Source organism: Sesamum indicum, linkage group LG8 (assembly GCF_000512975.1).
Source record: "Sesamum indicum cultivar Zhongzhi No. 13 linkage group LG8, S_indicum_v1.0, whole genome shotgun sequence".
Classification (NCBI taxonomy): domain Eukaryota; kingdom Viridiplantae; phylum Streptophyta; class Magnoliopsida; order Lamiales; family Pedaliaceae; genus Sesamum; species Sesamum indicum.
Genome location: NC_026152.1, coordinates 9,862,036 through 9,877,910, shown reverse-complemented (window position 1 = coordinate 9,877,910; position 15,875 = coordinate 9,862,036). Strand labels below are relative to the sequence as shown.

The window sequence follows — 15,875 nt, the reverse complement described above, 5'->3', positions numbered from 1 at the left end:
GAGTTCGGTCTCAATTAATGCGTATCAGTTACCTCATTTATGGCGTGTCGGGGTCTATTTATAATACACAGTTGTACGGTAAGTACTGGGCCACGTGGCCTTATCTCGTTGGTGTGCGTTCTGATCGAACGGTGGGGATTGCCCGGGTTTCCAGTCGGTGTGCGCGCGATCCGTCGGGTCCCGCGCGACCCGCCTGTTACAATATTCGCGGATCCTGCCCTTGAAATGACTGTAATGCCCTTAATGAGGGGTGTTTTGGTCCTTCTGCAGGTACAATATTTGAGTACTCATCATCTTGGAATTATGATCATCCCCCACAACTCCTACATTTGTGTTTTTTTCTTTTAACGCCAATCAGTCTGTGAGGATTAGAACTTGCAAAAAGCTCATCTACCTCTCTCCTTCTCATTTTTTTGAGGCCTTCCAGTAGTCCAATTATACAAGTGGTAAACAATGTACAAATAGAAACAGAAAACCCATCAGTTCACAACACTCACAAACACCATTATATATCCATCAACAAATAAACAAAAAAAATCCAATAAAGCAAATAAACACTAAATCCTACAAATCAGCACTATACCCAAAAAGAAACAAAAAAACCAAAGCAGAAAAAAAAAAAAAAAAAACCCAACAGCATTCACAATACAATGGATTCAGCAAGAATAGAAAACTTTATAATTCCAGAATTAATATTCAGACTTGCCCAATAAATACTTACCACAATCCGAAGTGAAATCCAATGTGTGCTTGTTGTATTAAAAATAGCAATTTATCTCCTGTTATATTAAAAATAAACACATTATTCCCTATGAAAAAATATAGCAATTTATCCTTCTATATTTTTTAAAATGACGCAATTGTGTCATTTTAAAAATCATAGGAGGATAAATTGTTGTATTTTAAAAAAGATAGGAAGATAAACGCTATTTGTTTTTTCAATGGGATAATTTGCTCATTTGTGATATCATAACGAGAGTTGCTTGCATTTTTCCCATTCTCTGTCACACGTGAGGATGCTCTGTCAAGTTTGACAGAATGATAAATACAGGTACGAAAACTGTAAAAAAATTTGATGTTTGAGGACTAAAATTGTAATGGGTCTATGTTGGAGGACAAACCATGCATAAGTGATAATGTTTGGGGACCAAAAGTGTAATTATCTCATACATATTCTAAATGGATTTAAAACCCAAATTTTGCTAATAAATTGACAAATAATATAGGATTATCCGAAGGTGCTGTAAGAAGCCATTTCAATGTTCTTTAACTACTTTAACTGAGTTCTACTCAAATTCTGCACTCCCATTGAGAACCCTCTGATAAACCCTCACATAATACTCCAACTTCCCAAGAAAATAACAACAATGCTAAACCTTAGTTTATCTGCAACCCCAGCAGGAGAGGGGCTTTCAATCCGACACCCCCACAAACTATCCTCATATAATTCCGGCATAACCACCTCTACTCTTTTCCCCAGAAGAAAAAATGCGGTTTTTCTTACCACCCCTCGTCGAGATCGGTCAAAAAATATCTGCTTTAATGTAAAAGCTCAATACTTGACACCTCAAGAGCAAAATCATCAGCAACAGAGGTTTTCTTCTTATGAGTCTCCTTTCCCCTCACAGCCAGGTTAGTTTAATCTAGTTTTCCATTTGCATATTTCGTATTTTGGCTCACTCTGTTTTTCCATATGGGTTTTGCCAGGAGAGTTCGTTTTCCTTGTTTCTGGCTTTCTTTGGTTTTTTTCTCCACATTTTGCGTGTAGTTAACAGCCCAGTGATTTGTTTTAGTTTATGTTCCTTTTCTCTTAATTCGATGTTTTCCTTGCTTGTTTCATTTGATTTGTTGGACATATTTTACATTATGTGTTCTAGAACCAAAAATGTTGTGCTTTACCATTCCATTTTGCATTAATATGATCTGTATGTGTATTGTTTTGCTTTCTTTGAGAACTTTTAGCTTCCATTTCCTGGTTATTTTAACGGAGTTACTGTTTACGTGCCTATACTTACATTGCTTTCGGTTGGAGTTCTGTTAGTTGGGGTTTTATATTGGTAGTTTTACCGATACTTTATCAGACTCTTGTCTTGGTTTTGTTTCTACCCTGATCCTGTGAGAAGGCAAAAGAGGGTAGGTTTGAAGTCCTCATCACCAAGAGGGTTTTTTTCCACCTCATAATTAGTTCACTAGCATAACTGCATCTTCAAACCCGTTAAAGATTAGAATTTGTGTAAAACATTTTAATGCAATATATATTTACTGTCTCTTTCTGCTTATCTTTCAGAACACTCAAGAAAAGACTAATTGAATCATACATTTCCAATGTCCTATGAATCTGCTTTTATACATTTCCTCAAACTAATAGTCCTAACAAAACATTGAATGGTAATAATCCTTAATTACTTTATACAACAGGGCAATTGCCACCAAGAGTTTATGTGGGCTACTCTGTATATAAGGGGAAAGCCGCTCTTACTGTGGAGCCACGGCCTCCGGAGTTCTCTCCTTTAGATGTATGTTCCCTGAGAAATGCTAATGCTTCTCCATTCTCTTCCGGTGCAGCATCAGTCATCCTTGGAGTACTAATCCATGATTCTGTTTGTATATTTGGTTTATGGGCAGTCTGGGGCATTTAAGCTATCAAAGGAGGGCTTTGTTTTACTCCAGTTTGCTCCTGCTTCTGGTGTTCGTCAATATGATTGGGGCAGGAAACAGGTAAATGTTCTTGTGCTTTGTCTTAAACTTGCAAGGCATAAGAATGCTTTGCGCATACGAGTTCAAATGTGCTGAAGATGAACTATGTTTAATGAGCAACATTCTCATTGTAAAAATGCTTGAGATTTCAATAAGTGACATTCCATTGCAAAAAATAGTCGGGTATAAAGTAATGTATTGTTTGAGATATTCTCATCCTTTTACCCATTTTAAGAGTTCATGACGAAAGGGCTATTCCAGATATGACTTATCCATAGTGATTATTTTTTAGAGGAGTGAGTGTGGCATGTAATTCCAATGTTGACCAATTCTGATTGCGGGAAGTGGCAGTAAGCTTTTCGTGTAACTTGTCATGCAAATTCTTTTCTTAACTTTGTATTTGATGCTATCTCCAGGTATTCTCACTATCTGTTACTGAAATTGGGAACATAATCAGCCTTGGGGCAAGAGATTCTTGTGAATTTTTTCACGATCCTTTTAAAGGGAAAAGGTATGACAACTCATTCTCGACGTCCCAGTAGATCCTTGTCAGTGGCAAATCAGAGCTCTTTTGTTCCCGTGTAATAGTCAGTTTTCTTGTGTTGGATGATGATTCAAGGGGAAAAGCTGCAAGTTATTTATGCATAATTAATTCAATCAACAGAATGAAAATAGCTTTTGTCTAGCATCTTTGATATCTGGCGTTGTGTGAACCTCTATTGAAACCCATGTATTATACTCCTTCTGTGAAAAGTGGGTTAGCTAACTATGTGATCTCTCAGTATTTTCATTCTTTCATTGTCTTAGTTGTGGACTCTTTGAGTTAACCATTTCACTCTCTGGTTAGTTCCATTTGTAATATTAATGATTACATTTTCCATTTCATTTGTTCAATGGTCAAGCATATGAAGGGGCTAAGCTTCTGTTCTGTTGTTCTAATTCCATTATTCTCATAGCTATCCTAGCTATTTAAGACAGTTTCCTCCTTGTTAGGTTCTCATTTATTTGACTGGTGCAGTGATGAAGGTAGAGTGAGGAAAGTGTTGAAGGTGGAGCCTTTGCCTGATGGTTCTGGCCACTTCTTCAATCTCAGTAAACCCTTACTCTCTTGGACTCTTGATAATAGCTTTTTGATTACGCTATGTGCATCATCTTGTTGATACTTTGATTACTGGATTACTAATAGGTGTTCAAAACAAGCTCACGAATGTGGACGAGAGCATCTATATCCCCATCACAAAGGCAGAGTTTGCTGTTCTTGTTTCATCATTTAATGTAAGCTGTTGCTCAATCAGTTCACTTAAATGTCAAATGTCTTTTGTGATATTTGTCTCGTTGCTATTAGTGTAAAAGGAACAGAAACGAAAATGGCATATTTCTTAATTTTGTTAATAGGAGTTTGGGATCTTATAGATTAATGATACCATATTTAATTTTAAGTTACTTGAATCTTTATTTCATGTTATTTAGTAAGAGTAAGAACAACGTAAGATGAAGAGAGAAGTACAAATAGAAACCTTCAAGATCTTTGCCTTAAGATGATGATGGAACAGCTGCCATCTTAGGATGTTTTAGATGGGCACAGATTACCATGTAACCTTGACTCTTTATTTCCTTTAGTGAAGAGCAAGGACATGGAAGAGAGAAGGGACAAACAGAAACCTTCAAGATCTTTTTGTTCATGATGATCGGAGAGTTACCATCTTTGGATGTTTTATTTAGACACAGGAATAGATTATCACTTAGGGTGCATTTGGCTCAACAGATTTAGATTTGAGGGGAGGATTGGAAGAAAGTATTTCAAATGACTCCATTTAAAAAGAATTTGAAATCCATCAATATTCAACAAGACATAGTTCAAAATTGTTGAAATCCTTCAAATTTAAAACTATCCAAACAAATTCAACAGATTTGTTATTTTAAAATTAGCCAAACAAAATCTAAGGATTTGAAATCCATAATTCAAATCTTTCAATCCAAATGCAACCTTAGAGAAATTTTGTACTCTTATCATTATTGACTTAGGAGAAAATAACTCGTCAAAACTGCATCTGAAAGCTATACAAGTTAGTTAAATGCTGCAGCTACTGCTATGCATGCAGATCATATGGAAATTTTTATCGTGATGTTTGATCAGTTATTTTTAAACTTACACTGATTATGTGCAATCATTGTTAATTTTCTTCCCATGTTTGATTTCGGGTACATGGAGGAAATTCACCTGTAGAGTATTGGCAAATAGTTCAGTGCATTCTCTTTCTGCAGTACTAATACCCATGGTCGTTATAATTTCTACTGTTACAATTTATTTTCTCATGTTTATCTGCAGTTCGTTGTACCATACCTATTAGGCTGGCATACTTTTGCAAGCTCCATAAAACCTGAAGATGCCAACCGTGCAAACAACACTAATCCGAGATCTGGTGCAGAGTTCGAGTGGAGCAGATAGTACAAAGCTTCACTATGAGGTTTGCTAGGTAAGTAACGAACAGTCTTTCCAATTACTTCTCTCCTATTTGGAGGTTGGGTTTTGCTTAAGCAGATGATCATGCATTTATACCATATCTTGACTTGTAAATGCGTCATAAGGCTTTCCAGTTAGCAAAGAACTTTGTGTCGTCGCTACCGTGAAATAGTTCAAAGACTAAACTATATTAAGTGATTTTCCGGTTATACTCTAGCACAACCAGATTTTCACCGATCCTTGGGTTTGACCAGGTACAAATTAGAGTTTGTATTAAAATTTCAAGTCAACTTCCAGAAGTCCCCCTTTCATTTAGAGTGAGAGGGTATGTATGGGCTTTCTCTCAATTCGATAGCTTCTGTTGAATTACTTTATTGCACACAGTCCTTGTGGGATGATCAATTATGACCATCCATCCCAATGGTACATTGACCTGCTGCCTTTCTTAAACGAATAGTTACGAACTCCTATAATCTGACCACAGATCTTGATCTCTTCTTTTAATCTCACTTTTCATATCAACCTTGATTTCTTTCCTTTAATTGCTACCGCTTAATATAGCTACATCATATAGATAAATAATGTAGTTGTTGGTTGCAACTCTAAGCTAGATACGAGTCGGTAGCTATACCTCTCCTGACCTTCATTGGGTTGTCATGACTCCTTAATTATGCTCAGTTTGGAGTATAATATCACGAGCAGGTTAGACTTCTTTAAAAGTTTGTTAGAACCTATCATTTAGGTCTACTTGTCCACCTAAATAACAAGACGACTAAATTAATTCAATCACACTGGAACAAAACAAAATTCATGTTCTTTTATTTTCTTGAATGTGCTCTGCCTAAATTCTTGTGGAGTCCTATGAGACAAGGAAACATTTAGTTCTCTGATGCCTTTTAGGACATGACAAGCATTGATTTTAAATTTGTTTTTGTCGACTAATGTGTGCCATGTTATTGCGTAATTGCCCGCCATTAAATATTTCCATTGACTTCTGGGAAAGTAGCTGGTAGGATTAGTTTTCATCACATGTTGTGCATGAATATGTAATAGGCTCATTGAAGGTTGATTTGTATAATAATTTATTGAACTTGCGCAATATTAATAGGTGATAACTTATGAATCCAATCCAATCACATCAACCTAGTCGTCGTTTACATTAATAAAATACAGACTCAGGTCAATCAATCTAGTTCTAAAATATCGAGGCAGGGCCAGAAAGTAGTCGATAAACTTGTACTTAAATCAGCATCTGTTGACCTGTTTCAGAATTAACAGCTAGTTGATGTTTTCTAATCAAGAATCTCAGTCTAATCTGCGAGTATTATAGATTCTATATTATTAAGTGCAGTTCTATTTGGGGAAGTTTCGAGTATAATTATATTGAAATGCAAATAAAAACGCTCTTGCTTATGCTGTCATCCTACGTACTCGCTTGGTTGATGAGTTGTGATCTTATTGACTTATACGTATATTAAACTCAACTCCTCCAAAAACATATAAAATCTAGACATGATAATGCTTAAGAAGTGCGGCAAGTGGGATTGAAGTCTACGACTGACCAAGTGCACGCGATGCAATGTTTCATCTCTGAATGACGTATATCAGAAATATTAAATGTATATCCTAACTCTACATTCGCATGAAGTTTTTAGATGACATGGTCGTTCAGAACCTCTGATATTTTTCAATGCAGGTTCGGAGAGCCAAAAATTGGATGGTTTTATCGGGACAGCCCCGTTGCTCGTGCATGTCGTTCTGGCGAACATTTGAAGTCGTTTTAGCAAGACTAATTTATGTTTTTTCTTTTTTTTTTTTTTTATTTCCTGGTATTGTGATTTATACTAGGTTTTGGGATTGGTTAATTAGGAACTTTTGAATATGTCATTTGGAACAACTATAAATCAAGGCATGTGGGAGGAGGGTAGTTAAATTTGTTAGTCAAGTTTGAAAAGGTAAATTTGATTGTTGAAATTGTCCAAAGTTGGACAGATCCCATATTAAGACCCTTTGTTTCAAGTGAGGTACGTTAGTATTTGGTCTATATATATAAGAAAATGATATGAATTCAATAAAGTCACTTGATGTTTAAGTTAATTTTAAAAAAAATATATGAAAAAGAAATGACTGAGGAGATTTTCATCAATTCCCTTTTAAATTTGAATCAACGTTAGTCAGTCGTAGATGGATTCCAATTTCATTATGTATTTTAATAATTAATGACTGATATATTGTATATAAATAATTATTAGTATTAAATATTTAAAAAAATAATATTATATATTAGTGGAATATGAACTAATTTTCCATCAATCAATAATTTACTAACTTTTAGATGATTTGTGTGTCTTTCTCCCTTAATTTTTTAGTAAACAATGGTTGTGGTTGGGCAGAGGTTTGGCATATCGTATTTTTATGAAATATTTGGCAAGAATTAATATAAAAGGAAATTATATAATTGTAACTATGGAAAGAATTAAGAAGGAAAAAGAAAAAAAGAAGTGTTAATTACGTATCTATATTACCAAATGAAACATAAAATTAAAAATTAATACAAATACATTATATCATAGTCAATTTTTATGATAATTTTACAACTTATAAACATAATGTTTGGATTCGTTTTCTCAGTGTTTTGTGAAAATAGAGAGAGAAAAATAAAGATAAACAAGTGTGTGTTAGAGATAATATGTATGTTTGGATTTATTTTTGAAGATAATTTAAAATAAGTATTATATATTTAATGTTGTGTTTTGGGAGACAAAAATTACTATTCATTGTCACATCATGTCTTTGGAGATAATTTAAAATAAGTATTATATGTTTAATGTTGTATTTTGGGAGACAAAAATTACTATTCATTGTCAAATCATGTATTTTTTATATATATTTATGTATATATGTGTGTATATATATGTATATTTTTATGCTAAAACAGTTAAAAACACCTTATTTAGGTGTTTTTGAATAATGACAAACATTGGGTATGTTTTGACTTGTCTCGAAAATAAGTTGAAAATGAAAACAAACATAGTGAAAGTTTTTCACCATATTTTTTTATCTTCCAACACATAATAATTAATATACGTACGATTCAAAGTTTCTAGATTCAATTTTTCTAAAAATATTCAATATATATGACCCCAAATTAAATTTTCTATATATATATATATCAGACATAAGTAGTGTGCATTATAATAAATTATTTACGTTACCATTTTCAAACTCATTATAATAAATAAGCTTCATCATCAATATTAGGGTGTTCATTGTGTGGTTTCAATTTTTTTAAGCTATTTTTAAATTGAATTGTCATGGGGCGATTTTATAAAATAATTTTTTAAATTGTCACTTTTAAAATCAAAATCAAATGTGCAATTTTATGTGGTTTTAGGCGGTTTCGGTCGATTTGGCAGTTTTAATACTTATAATAAAAATGAAACAAGTTTTGTATGTAGCAATCAAGAAAGACCAATATTATGCATCATAAACTACCGACACTCTCCACAACTTTAAGTAGATTAAAATATAAAAATATATATAGTAATCCAACAAGAAATCACTTAATCCAATAAAAATCAAAAGTCGGTTATTGGACATATTAAATATATTATTAAGAAAGCATATCAAATTTAGTGACATTCTTAATCAATATTTGATAATTAGTACTACGTAATACTCTAGATAATCAAATTTAGTTGTATCTTAATAAAGATTCCTTTTAAATTAGTCGTATATGTCCGTTGAGGTTGCACAAAAGCTTGAGATTCGAATTCTTAGAACGACAAAATCATTATCAATAGATTCAATAAATATTTTTTTTTGGGTGAAATGTAAGTTTCATTCATCCAAGAAATATTTACAATGTACTCCGGGCATACCCGGAGAGATACAAAAATCCCACGCTAAAGATTAGGATACAAGCAAACCATGTGGGAAAAGAGTCCAAAGGACCCTATACAATGTAACCTTGACAAATCTAATGAGCCCCTCGGGACAGGGCGTTGAGCCCTCAAAGATGACTTCATTGCGATGCCTCCAAAGTGTGTAGACCGTGCATGCCAAAGCGAGGTGTCGCGCTTTGTTCTGCACGGACGAACCAATTTTCTCCTTCTTGAGCCACTTGGTCGCGCTTTGAAGGGTTGACATAGTCCTGCTGATGCCAATCCAGTGTCGGATCCGTGACCAAACGAAGCTACTGAACGGACACTCAAAGAAAAGGTGCCTGGCCGATTCCTTGGTGTTGATGCATAATGAGCACAAATCCTCCTCTGGGAGGACCCCAAGTCTGTCCCTTGTGGCTAGTCTACCGCGCATGCCAAGCCACAAAATAAATGAGTATTTTGGCGGGATAAAAGCCTTCCATATAGCCGCTTTCCAAGGCTGCCTCGCAAGCTTCGGCCGAAAATACTCATAAGCTTTTGATGTTTGGAGACCCTTAGGGGTAGACCATCTCGTCAGATGTTCGATTGCTGCTTCCGGAGACCCAAAGTCGGTGACCACCCTATTGCGGATTTCGGCAAGCCGTTGAAGGAGTGGAGAATCCCCCTTCTTCGGTTGCCATTCCCAAATTGACGCACCTCTGAGGTAGACACCGTTGACCCACTGCACCCACAACGTGTCTGCCTTGCGGTGGATGTTCCATAATACACGGGCAAGGAGTGCCACGTTCCAGGACTGGATATGTCGAATACCAAGTCCGCCTTCTTCCTTGGGATGGCAGATTTCCTCCCAAGCGACCGGTGCCCTGCCGGAGTTCCATAGAAAATTCCTGCAAAGCCGGTGAATTTTCTCGATAACTGCCGCTGGAAGTGGGAAGACTTGGAGCCAAAAACACTCCACCCCCTGAATAACTGAACGGATAAGTTCCAGTCGGCCTGCATAAGATAATGATTTGCTCGTCCACTTCGAAATGCAGTTGGCTATTTGATCCACAAGCGGTGAGTAGTTGGTGACCGAAAGCCGCTGCGCCGCAAGTGGAATGCCAAGGTATCTAACCGGCATCTCACCCCTCGCAAATTCCGTCTGAGCGAGAATCCCGTCAAGCTCCTCATTATGAATGCCTGCTGTGAAAATGCTTGACTTAGAGGTATTGACGGTGAGGCCGGAAACGTCCCTAAACTCCTGAAGACATTCCATCAAGATATGGATAGATGGAAGGTCGCCACGGGAGAAGAGCATGAGATCGTCGGCAAAGAGGAGGTGCGTGATTTTCAACTTATCACATTTAGGGTGAAAGTTGAAGTCCGATGTAGAAGTTTTCCTCTTGACCAATCGTGAGAAATATTCCATACTGAGAAGAAAGAGTGCCGGCGACATCGGGTCTCCTTGTCGAAGGCCTTTCTTCCCCGGAAAGAACCCATGAAGGGAGCCATTCATAGCCACTGAAAAGGAAGAATTGCAAACGCATTCCATAATCCATGATATAAATAGTGGAGGAAAGCCATACCCGTGAAGAACTCGGGAGAGAAAGGTCCACGAGACCGAGTCGAACGCCTTGCGTAGGTCAATGTTGATAGTACATCGAGGTGAAATCCGTTTCCTCGAGTACTGCCGCACCATTTCTTGGGCCAAGAATATATTATCAGTGATATTACGGCCTCCAACAAACGCAGCTTGGCATCGGTCAATCAAGTGCTCCAATGCGGGAGTTAGCCGGTCCGAGATAATCTTCATGATGGCTTTGTAAATGACATTGCAGCACAACAAACGCAGCTTGGCATCGGTCAATCAAGTGCTCCAATGCGGGAGCTAGCCGGTCCGAGATAATCTTCATGATGGCTTTGTAAATGACATTGCAGCACGAAATCGGTCGGTAATCCGCAACGTAGGTGGAATGATCTGACTTAGGCACGAGGGCAATGATAGTGTGGTTGAGTTGCCGTAGCATCCGCCCACACCTAAAGAAATCCAAGACGGCCCTGCAAACTTGATCACCCACGATGTTCCATGCTTTCTTGAAAAAGCACGAGGAATATCCATCAGGGCCGGGAGCCTTGTTGTCGCTAATATGGAAGATGGCATCCTTGACTTCCAATGGCGTGACTGCCCGGCAAAGCTCCATAGTGTGCTCAGGGGTAAGTAGGGGACCCCATTCAAACACACCATCATCGACAGGGAGGGTGTGAGCCTCGGTGCCCAAGAGTGATGTGTAGTAATCAACGAACTCTTGTGCAATATCCTCGGCCGCAGTGATAACGGTCCCGTCCGCCCTAGTGATTGCCCCGATGGAATTCCTAGAGACATTTCGCTTCACCATGTCGTGAAAGAACTTGGTGTTGCGGTCCCCCTCCTTAAGATGGTGGATTTTGGCTTTCTGATAGAAGAAGTGCCGTGCGGCCTCGGCAAGGAAGACAGCCTTTTTCCTAAGATCTCCCAAAGAGTCCCCTAGCGCCACATCTCCCGGATTGGATTCAAGTCGGTTCTGGGCTTCTTGCAAGGCAAGCTCAGCCTCTGTGGCTCTGGCAGAGATATGGCTGTAATGCTGCTTATTGAAAGCCTTGAGCGCGCTCTTAAGTGTTTTCAGTCTCCTACAAAGGCTGAATTGCGGCGTCCCATCCACGCTCAAGTTCCATCTTGCTTCAACAGTAGCTAAGAAATCCGGATGATCTGCCCACATATTGAAAAAGCGAAACGGTTTTGGCTTAGTGGGAGTATGATCAAAGATAGAAATAATACCCGGAGAGTGATCGGAAAGGCATCCCGGTGGATTGAAATGGGCACTGCAATGCAAGCCAAGCCGGCCCCATTCATTGTTGTATAAGACCCGATCGAGCTTGCACCATACGGGGTTGCTCTCGTTGTTGGAATACCATGTGTAATAGCATAGCAGCGTGGGAACGTCGAGTAATCCAAGTGCCACACAACAGTCCACAAAATCTTTAAGCTCATACCAGGTCGGTGCCACTCCAAGCTGCTTCTCCTCGGGAGATTTCACACAGTTGAAGTCGCCCATAATAAGCCATGGCATGGTAATTGCTTGTCCCAAATCAGTAAGTTTATCCCACATGCTCCTTCTATTAACAACAGAATAAAGACCATATGTAAATGAAATATAGAAGGAGAGTTGAGAAGACTTATTCGTGGCATGGCAGTGGATCACTTGGGGCGAAATGTCAATCGGATGTAGGTCAATCACTGCCGGGTCCCAAATCACAAGGATACGTCCGCCGGCGATGGTGTCAAAGTTGTTGGTTTGGCACCATCCCGGAAATGAGCGACTTAGAATCTTCGGAATAGTAGATGCTGCTAGCTTTGTCTCCAAAATGCCCAAGAGACAAAGCCGGTTATTCTTAATGAGGTGGGCGACCCCATTGTGTTTGAGAGGCCGGTTAAAGCCCCTCACATTCCAAAATCCTATCTTCATGGGGATTGAGGGGGGGACTCCCCTTCGGCCGTCTTTTTCGATGTCCTGCCCGACGCTGCATTCTCCTCGGTCCTCCACCCAGGCATTTTTTGCTGTGTGGCCGTGGATGTTTCAGATGAAGAGCTAGCACAATCAGCCGGTGAAGGAACCACTGTAACCTCAGATTTTCGTGGCTGAGCTGCTCTCATATTGTGCTTCCCCTGTTCCTCCTTGCCGGCCGGTGGAGAAAGCGGCTGCTGCACCTCTACTGCCGGCTTTGCTGCAGTTGCTACATTTTTGCCCTTGTTCCGTCTGTGCACGATCGTCCATTCAGCTGGTTTAGTCTTAGCTGCCTCGGCCGGCTTAGCTGTTGCAGCAATAGGGGCGGGAGCGGCTGGGACGGCTGGAGGGGGAACGGCCGTTAAACCTTGGCACGCCTCTTGCAAGTGCCCAAATCTGTTGCAATCTGTGCAGAATTTCGGAGTGAATTCATAGACCACCGGCTGCTTTCGCGTTATGCCGTTTGGCATAACAAACTCCACTTCTTCTTTCAGTTTCTTTGAGGCATCGACTTCCACCAAGATTCGGGCATATGAGACTCGTTCCATCTTCATGGTCAACGTGTCCATGGCGATCGGAGTGCCCAGTCTCGACCCTATTTTGCCAAGGGCATTCGGATGCCAACACTCGAGCGGTAGCGATGGGAGTGTAGCCCAGACCGGCGTAAGGCTAATGTCGTCCTCCTTAAACTCGAAGCATACCGGCATATGCTTCAGTAGGAGCGGCCGTCCGTAAACGAAATATGGGCCACCGGCCAAGATGCGTTGGCTGTCCTCCTCGCGTGCGAAACGGAATATAAGCCATCCACTCTCGTGTTGCTGGAAACTAGCACCCCAAGATTGGGATAGGGCGCGGATCGCCTAAAGCCCGGGGAACTTGCCGTCAATGTAGCCGACAAGGCAAAAGCCCAATTTTGCTCGGACATCAAGTAGGTCATCGGAACCCAAGGTCAGTGGGCCATCATCAACTGTGTATTTGTTGAGCTTATTTTCAGCGGTGAGTTTTCGATTGGCGCTGAATAAGCCGGCGAATGAGACTGTTTTGTTGCCCGTATTTTCCTTCACCGGCAGTTTCCCCTCCGGCCGGTTGTCGGTGCCGTTTTCTGTAACATTCTTTGTGATATGGGAGGGGGAGTCCTCCATGTCAGCAATGAACTCAGTAAAAGTCAAAGGACTCACCTTGCCGGCAGCGGTGGTGGCGGTCGGTTTGGTGGACGGTCCGGTGGCAGCATTTTTGGCTGCTGCAGCAGCAATTTTTCCAGTTTCAGCAGCGGTGGTGGTGGTCGGTTTGATGGCCCGACCGGTGGCAGCATTTATGGCAGCTGCAGCAGCAGTTTTTTCCGTTTCAGTCGCTGCCGGTGGCCGGTCGGAGGGCTGGCCGGAAACAGAATTTGCTGCTGGTTTCATGGCCTTCTTGTTCTTTGCCATGGCTGATTTTTGAACCAAAGAGGGTGTGCAGCAGTGGGAGAATATGCTGCAGCAAATTGCAGCTCCAAAACAGGCAAGAAGCAGCAGAAATTGCAGGAAACAGCAGGCAGCAGGGAAAGTGCAGAAACAGCAGTGCAGCAGGCAGTTTATGTTGCTGCCAGAAAAGGAAACTTTTCACCTACCTCCGGCAGCTCGTTTTGGCCGGAAAAAATGGCTGAAAATTGGGCAACAGCAACAGCAAAATGATGCAAAAATGAACAGAAACTGCAGCAAGGTTCAATCCATGCAAATGGCTGCAAACTGCAGCAATTTTTCGCCAAAAACAGCAGCCAAAACAGCAGTATTTCTGTTTTGCAACTCCAGTGGAGGCTTTCCCGCCGGCAAGACGACTTCAAAACCCAAAACCGTTCGGTAGAAATGATGAGCAGCCGAAGGGGAAACGTTTAATCGGTCCGGAATTTGCAGAAACTCGAAGAAGAGACATGGAAGAGCAAACCAAAGATGAGGCACTCTAGAGAGAATTTTCTAGAGAGAGAAATCTCTTAACCTCACTACTAAAAGCATAGATTGAGAGGAACAAAGAAAAGGCAGAAAGACAGAAAACGGTAAGAGAGAAAAGAGAGGAGGAAAGGGGGAGAAGAAAACATTGGAGGAAAAATTTTGGACAATCATCAAATGGGTTTAAAAGATTAAGCATATTTTTTTGGTATAAAGTCCGAATATAAATTTAACAAAAATGGACTCTATATTATGCATCTTTAATAATATATGAATTTTTGGGTTTATATAATTTGAAGGCGGTGCTGCTGGTGGAGGTGGTCCGACGCCGTAAGAATCTTCAACTGGGACTGGTGGTGGTGGCGGCCGACGACTCACGCTGAATTCTTCCACCCACATCATTATTATTAACAAGAAAATAATACATATTTAATTACTTTATAATAATAATAATTAATAATATTTAAACATTGACAAAATTAACATTATTGGGGATAGGGGTGGCAACGCAACGAGTTCGACTATTTTTGTCACGAGCTCGATTCTGTAATTTTGAGCTCGAGCTCAAGCTGATTTTTTTATTTTATGTTTTTTCTTTTTTTGTTTATTATTATTATTATATTATTATTATTATTATTATTATATTAAATTGTGGGAATCACCAATTTTTTATTAATAAAATTGATTGTATAATGCATATTATATTATTATTATTATTATTATTATTATTATTATTATTATTACTTGATTAAATAATGAGAATCACTAATTTTTTTACATAATTTATAAGTAATAAAATAGATTGTATAATGTGTACTATATTATAAATATACCAAAATATAGTATGAAATTTTAATTTATTGTTATAAATATAAACTACTGATTAGTTTAAAAGTTATATAATTAGTAAAATGTACAAAAAAAAATCATACCAAACAGTTTAAAATTATAGAAACGTATCAATTATCTGGTGATATACATAAAAATATTTTATAGTTGAGATTAATATATGTTTACATCTGCAGTAAATTTATATATTTTATAAATGTTAGTATTATATTAATGTAACTATCATCTTACATTGTTGAACAACATGGGTTAATTGGACTATCAAAATTCATCAGACCGTTAGATATGATCAAACTTATAGAAAAATATGTTTGGTAAAGTTTTAAACTTATTGTATATACGGATGTCAAGATATCGTACTGGGAACATAGGAATAATCATTTAAGTTGGTGTATCATAGAATCAGACGATGTTCTAAGATGATCTAATGAACACGGTCTTATATATATTTAAATTTGGTGTGAATCAGGTGCCCAAATTTTAAGATACGTAATTATTGATTAACCTTTTTGATCTCATTATATATATAATAAAA

At 38.7% G+C, this 15,875-nt stretch overlaps 2 protein-coding genes across 2 annotated transcripts; one reads left to right on the top strand and one right to left on the bottom strand.

Annotated features, from left to right (window-relative positions):
- LOC105168629 (single-stranded DNA-binding protein WHY1, chloroplastic) lies at positions 1,232 to 7,188 on the top strand. The gene is made up of 8 exons (XM_011088763.2): positions 1,232 to 1,632; positions 2,419 to 2,516; positions 2,626 to 2,718; positions 3,114 to 3,208; positions 3,716 to 3,789; positions 3,884 to 3,972; positions 5,027 to 5,174; positions 6,858 to 7,188. The coding sequence occupies exons 1-7, from the start codon at positions 1,368 to 1,370 to the stop codon at positions 5,144 to 5,146; spliced, it is 834 nt and encodes a 277-aa protein (XP_011087065.2). The 5' UTR covers positions 1,232 to 1,367; the 3' UTR covers positions 5,147 to 5,174; positions 6,858 to 7,188.
- Positions 10,788 to 12,527, bottom strand: LOC105168628. The gene has a single exon (XM_011088762.1). It carries the CDS (start codon positions 12,525 to 12,527, stop codon positions 10,788 to 10,790), a length of 1,740 nt encoding a protein of 579 aa, XP_011087064.1.

What these genes read in the sequence shown, in the direction of transcription:
- LOC105168628 (XM_011088762.1), bottom strand. Translation starts at nt 12,527, where the DNA reads ATGAAGATAGGATTTTGGAATGTGAGGGGCTTTAACCGGCCTCTCAAA.
- LOC105168629 (XM_011088763.2), top strand. Translation starts at nt 1,368, where the DNA reads ATGCTAAACCTTAGTTTATCTGCAACCCCAGCAGGAGAGGGGCTTTCA. An exon ending in CGGAGTTCTCTCCTTTAGAT is followed by an intron (nt 2,517 to 2,625) that starts GTATGTTCCCTG and finishes GTTTATGGGCAG; the next exon opens with TCTGGGGCATTTAAGCTATC. An exon ending in TTCTTGTTTCATCATTTAAT is followed by an intron (nt 3,973 to 5,026) that starts GTAAGCTGTTGC and finishes GTTTATCTGCAG; the next exon opens with TTCGTTGTACCATACCTATT.